Source organism: Alligator sinensis, unplaced genomic scaffold (assembly GCF_000455745.1).
Source record: "Alligator sinensis unplaced genomic scaffold, ASM45574v1 scaffold86_1, whole genome shotgun sequence".
NCBI classification, from domain to species: domain Eukaryota; kingdom Metazoa; phylum Chordata; order Crocodylia; family Alligatoridae; genus Alligator; species Alligator sinensis.
The window spans coordinates 3,291,430-3,297,109 of NW_005841971.1; the positions used below are offsets into that span (position 1 = coordinate 3,291,430).

A 5,680-nucleotide genomic window follows, 5' to 3' on the forward strand; every position below is an offset into this window, starting at 1 on the left:
GCCTGGGCCCACTCCTCCCTTTTCCCCCACTGCTGCTACCGCAGTGCACCAACTCCCCCCCACGATGGGCCCACTCCTCCCCCGCACTGCTGCCGGGTCGGCCCAGCAAGTGGTGACGACGGAAGGGGGAAGGGACGGGCTGAGGCCTGTCCCGGTGGCCTCACCCTCCAATGACATCCCGGCCCTGCTCCCTCCCGCGCTGCTGTCATCACCTCCAAGGTGTAAAGTGTGAGGGGTTCGAGGCCAACTCTGGTGGCCTCACCCCTCCACTCCATCGTCGCCACCTGCGGGGAGCAGGGCAGGGGGGGGCAAGGCCAGCAGTGCTAGCCTCATTCCTCTGCTCAATCCCCTGTGTCCCTGCCATCATGGCAGCATGTTGCTACCTGTCTGAACACTTCTTCACGCTTTGATTGGCTGTTTGTCAGCCAGTCAGAGCGTGAATAAAGCATTATGGACAGACAGACAGACAAAGACTTTTATAATATTAGAATTTTTTTATGTGCAAATTCATAAATGTTGTCAATATTGCATAGGGCATAAGGAGGGGAGGAGAGAAACAAATAATTATGGATTCATGTGCTTTTCCCAAGCAAAGAAATTGCTTGTTAAGTGGATCTGATTTGCTATGAGTACATTTTTTTTTTTTCCCCAAGCTATAAAATCCCTTTTTTAAAGAAAGCTAAGGCTTTTTTTTTTTCCTTCCTTCAGACCACCTATAGCGTGAATGTTTATGCAAAACCTTCATGTACCTGAGAGAGATGTCTCTTGTAACTGTCCATATTTTAAAAGAAAATATTCATTTCCTATACTTGTGCCTTAGTATTTTGAAGCTTAGGTCAATTTACTATTAAGATACTTTTTGTCTATGCAACATAGCTTTTTAGTTATAGTATAAAAAATCTCTTCCCTCTGATCCACAATAGACCAGGTCTTTCAGTGTTCTGTAGAATCCAACTAGCTGGGTTATTGATGTGTCCCTTAGTTAAATACACTGTAACTGTCTCCTGCTCTCATTTTTTAAATCCTTTAAAAATGCGTTTGGTTGCTACTGACATTTGAGTACACTGATTTCACTTAGTTTTTCTAGTTACCTGTAATGGAACTTACCTGTATGTAACTTATTTTTCATGCTCAGGAAAGCCAAGGAAAGCATCCTCCTCATTCTGATGCAACTTCCCTTGTAGCTGCAGAAAAGAGTCCAGCATCTGAAAGGCTGCCAAAGCCTTCCACTTTGGAATCTTCAGGTGAGAACAGTCTTCCTAGAATTACTGTGACTAGTGTTGATGTAAAGGTTAGCCTTCCTATTTACAAAAGTGTGACTCTTTGATGGTGGTTAGAACAGTCCATTGTAGGTACAAGTATACCACATCTCCATGTGGCTGCCAACATGTCTTCATATTGATAGGTAGCATTATAACTAGGTTTGGCAGAATTCAATTCTTATTGTTTAATTATTTCAATGGCTAAAATTTGATGTTTATTTTCAAGCATTTATTAAAATTTTTATCAGTTTCTAAATTTTCAGGATTGTGCAGAATTAGGTTTAAAAGCTTTATAACATCACGTGGTAAAATATAAAAAGTAAATATCCATAAATTGATAAAGCATACCTGATCATGCAGGGGCTGAGCTCACTGGGAGTTTGGCCCCTGCCCTGATTCCTGGCTGGGACCTGTGCAGAGTGAGTGGCTGGCAGCCCTGGGCTCCTGGCTGCCAACAGCCCCACCAGCCTGGCCCTCAGCTCCTGCAGGGGCTGTCCCAGCCACTGCCAGAGGAACAGTGTGTGAGCAGCGCAGGTGGGGCTCTTCCTACCCCACCTGCAGCAGCTGTAATGTGTGTATGCTGTGTGCATGCACACAGCCTTGGATTCCCTTACCCCTATCCCAGATTTTTAAAAAACTATCCTTTTTCTATAAATTGTGATGGTTACTGTGAGTATCGGGCAAAATTAATAGTTATCAATAAAGTCAAGTTCTGGTAAGCCTAATCATAACTTAGCTAGATCTAAACTACGTGAACAGACCGCCAAGCCAGAAAGCTTAAGTATACTTAGACAAGTTAGTTGTTTTTGGCTAATGTTTATAGAATGTTTTCATAGACTTGTCTGAAAGGTAGAGCAAGTAAGGTGAAGGTTATTACTGTCCAAACTGGGATAATGTTAATACAATTTGTGTCCGGTTCTTCAAGAAAATCTGGTGCAAATAAATCCTCTGCCCTAACTTTTTTGCAGAGCTTTAAGATGTGGTTGTGGTTGTGGTTGTCTGCTGCTGTAGGGAAGGAAGAGCCATGACAGGGTTCTCCAAGTCTGCTAGATGCTAGGAAGCCTATCGGATATTCTGCCATTACAGAATAGTGAAAAAGAGAATCTAGCTGCGTATACATGTTCAGATGATCTGAGAGAATTCTCCTAGTTTTGTTTTCCTGGTAAAAAAAAACAAACAAAAAACTTTATATGGTGAACCCTGAACAGATGTTCAGAAGCCTAGCCGTTAAGGAGTGACATCTTGCAGTGCTGATGCTGTGCAGTCAGGGGGCTCCTGTAAACACATCTCAATGGCATCAGGCAGACTGCAGAGCACAGAAGTGCACGGAGGAACCCTGGCTGGCTGACCCAGACTGTTCAGGATTTATATAAGCAACACAGTGCTTTGGCAGGCAATGCATTCCTGGAGCACAATGTGGGTGTTTGTGAAGGGCCTCCACTTTTCTCCAGCCCCAAAGCACTCAGACAGGATGTTCTCCCTGATCAGCTGCAGCAGTAGAGTCCAGCCTGAGTTGGCGCACTGTCCCTGGAGCTATAAGAAGCTGGGATTAAAGAACCCTAAGATGATGACCTGTGTTGTGGCTTTTTCCAGAAGCCGGTATATACAGACATTACTGGGAGAGATTTAACTCTTGGAGAATTAGTCCTGAGCTATTTTTCTCCCAGATAAGTCTTTTTTTTTTTTTTTTTTTTTTTCTTCTGGGAGAAACCTAAGCATCTGTACACATGGTTCCTACTGGGAAAGCAGCAACTCTCCTAGGAGAAACTGAATGTTTATACGTGGCCCTAGACTTCACCTAGCCAAGACCACCTTTCCACCCTCATTTGTAGAGATACTGAGGTATTCGCTCCCTAACACGGTTATCAAATTGATGTGCTCACCCCTTTCTCATCTGTACAGCTTTCTCATCTGTAATGGATGTGTTCTCAGTCTTGAGAGCAGAACAGGAGTCTGCAGGGGTTTAGGTTGTAGCCGTGTTGGTCTAAGGATATAGGCAGACAAGGTTCCTTGGGTAAATTTGATATCTTTTATTAGACCAACCCAAATAGTTGGAGAAAAGTTATTAAGCAAGTTTTCGGGTTCAAAAACCTTTCGTCAGGCTAAGGAAGTTTCAGCAGTTGGTGTGTGCTCTTCCTGGATGGAATGAAAAGTAAACAAGCCAGGGGCTGGGCTGGGGAGTCAGTTGCCAGGCAGATTATAATGTATCAAAAATCCAATGTCTATGTTTAGTCCATGATCTCTAGTATCCAGGAGGTTGATGAAATGGAGCTCATAGGCTTGTCTCTGGGAAGTGCTGTGTAAGTTTCCCTTGAGGATGAGGGCTGAGAGATTGGAGAGAGTGGCCCTCCTGTGAGAAATGTGCCCCCACCGGTAATTGGGTATTTCTGTCTTTGATAGATTTCCGGTGTGCATTCATTAATTTACACAACACATCCCAGAGACGAGCCTATGAGCTCCATTTCATCAACCTGCTGGATACTAGAGATCATGGACTAAACATAGACATTGGATTTTTGATACATTATAATCTGCCTGGCAACTGACTCCCCAGCCCAGCCCCTGGCTTGCTCTGGGAAGATCTTTTTAAGAATAGGGTCTTTTTCTAATATGGGTTGCAATTTTTTGAGGATTTTCTGTACAGGTTCAAGGGAGGAGTGATATGTCATAACCAGCGGTGTGCGATTTGTGGGGGGTTTTCTTCTGTACTGCAGCAGTTCTTCACGTGGTATCCAGGTGGCTCTTTCAAACGTGGGATCTACCTCTCTGGAGGAGTGTCCTTGTTGAGTGAAAGCCTTTCTAAGATTGGTGAGGTGGCAATCCCGGGTGCTCTCTTCAGTACAAATGCGGTGGTATCTGAGGGCTTGGCTGTATATCACAGCTTTTTTGGTGTGTTTAGGGTGATTGCTGGTTCTGTGCACATATGTATGTTGGTCTGTGGGTTTCTTGTGTACTGTGGTCTGTATTTTACCCTTCTGGATCCTGATCATTGTGTCTAAAAAGGAGATGCTGGTGCTGGAGTATTCTAAAGAAAGTCGGATGGAGGGATGGTGACTGTTGAATTTCTGATAGAACTCAATCAGAGATTGTAGGTTCTCAGTCCAAATGATAAAGATGTCATCGATGTATCTTAAGTACAGCAAGGGTTTGATGGTGCAGTTCTTGAGGAAATCTTCTTCCAGGTGGCTCATAAAAAGGTTGGCATACTCTGGGGCCATTTTAGTGCCCATAGCTGTTCCCATCATCTGGAGGAAGTGTTGATTATTAAAAGTGAAATTGTTGTGTGTGAGGATGAAGTGTATAAGGTCAGTAATGTCTTTGGGCCTGTATTCTGAGTTGTCTGAGTTGTCAGGAGTCTGAGCATTGCTGCTGATCCAGGCTGCTCTCTGCTCAAGTGGAAGGAGTCTAGGCCTAGTGTAACACAAGGTGTAGAATACCTGACTATAACATTTAAGTTTAGAGTAGTATTACTGCTATAAATGCTTGTTTTTTGTTTTTTGTTTTTTTGCCTAGATTTAGACTCTTTCTTAACTATGGGGAAACTTAAGAATGAAAAATGCAGTCATGTACCTACAGTAACTTACTTTTCTTTGTATCTTGGGCCCTTCTAAATGTGAAGAGACTGATAAAACCAGTCATTTGAAGACAATTTTGCCAGAGAGTCCCTTAAAGGTTGTGGAGAAAGAGAGGTTTGTACTGGTCTTTTGTATCTTGTAACTATAGTTGGCCAGTCCCAAGTCAACTTGACTGATATTGTGTAGAAAAGAATGAATTTCTTGCAAGGAAGCATTTGTGCATTAAGTAGTTCAGTCCTACAATTCTAAATCAATTAAGTGTATGTTCTTTAAAATCAAAGTCTAGTAAATATTACTGAAACTCACTTTCCTTTATAATTAAGTTGTGTATTTTCAGTGATAATTCATGTTTCCAAAGTGTGTTAGGAAGATGATTGTGACCTGTATTCAGAGGAAAAATGAGTTCCTTTGATTACTTTCATTCATTTTAAGAGATGAGTTCAATTATTTGGTTTTGTTGGTATTGTATGTCAGTATTCAGTATGCTTCTTGATAATGGGTATGCAAAATATGTAAGCCAGTTTACAGTGAAGTGAGAAAATCACTGTTTTCTAAGGGTCAGTGCCTTAAACTTACTACAGGATTCTTAGGATCTGTTTTGAAGCTGTGTTGGTCTGAGACAAAGAGGAATACAAAATTTGGTTCAGAGGTGATACGTTTTATTAGACCAACTAGAAAATGGCAAAAAAAAAATCTTTCTTTGCAAACTTTCAGGCACATGCCCTTTAGGCTGAGGGGTAGTCAAAGATTGTACAGGATTCCATATACTTCTATCCCACCAAACCAAAATCAGGATTTTTACTAGGACTGAGAGAGCAAGAACCATATTTACTTGAATAGATG

General features: G+C 42.3%; 1 protein-coding gene across 1 annotated transcript in view; it reads left to right on the top strand.

The window, feature by feature from the left end:
- The window catches only part of LOC102382954 (anillin-like), a gene marked incomplete at its 3' end in the record, with an annotated part of 15,747 nt that extends 10,910 nt beyond the window's left edge, over positions 1–4,837 (top strand). The window contains exons 9-10 of the mRNA XM_014518622.2: positions 1,136–1,244; positions 4,776–4,837. Of these exons, the coding sequence (XP_014374108.2) occupies positions 1,136–1,244; positions 4,776–4,837 (171 nt within the window). The remainder of the gene's footprint in view (positions 1–1,135; positions 1,245–4,775) is intronic.
- Positions 4,838–5,680: the final 843 nt, after the last annotated feature.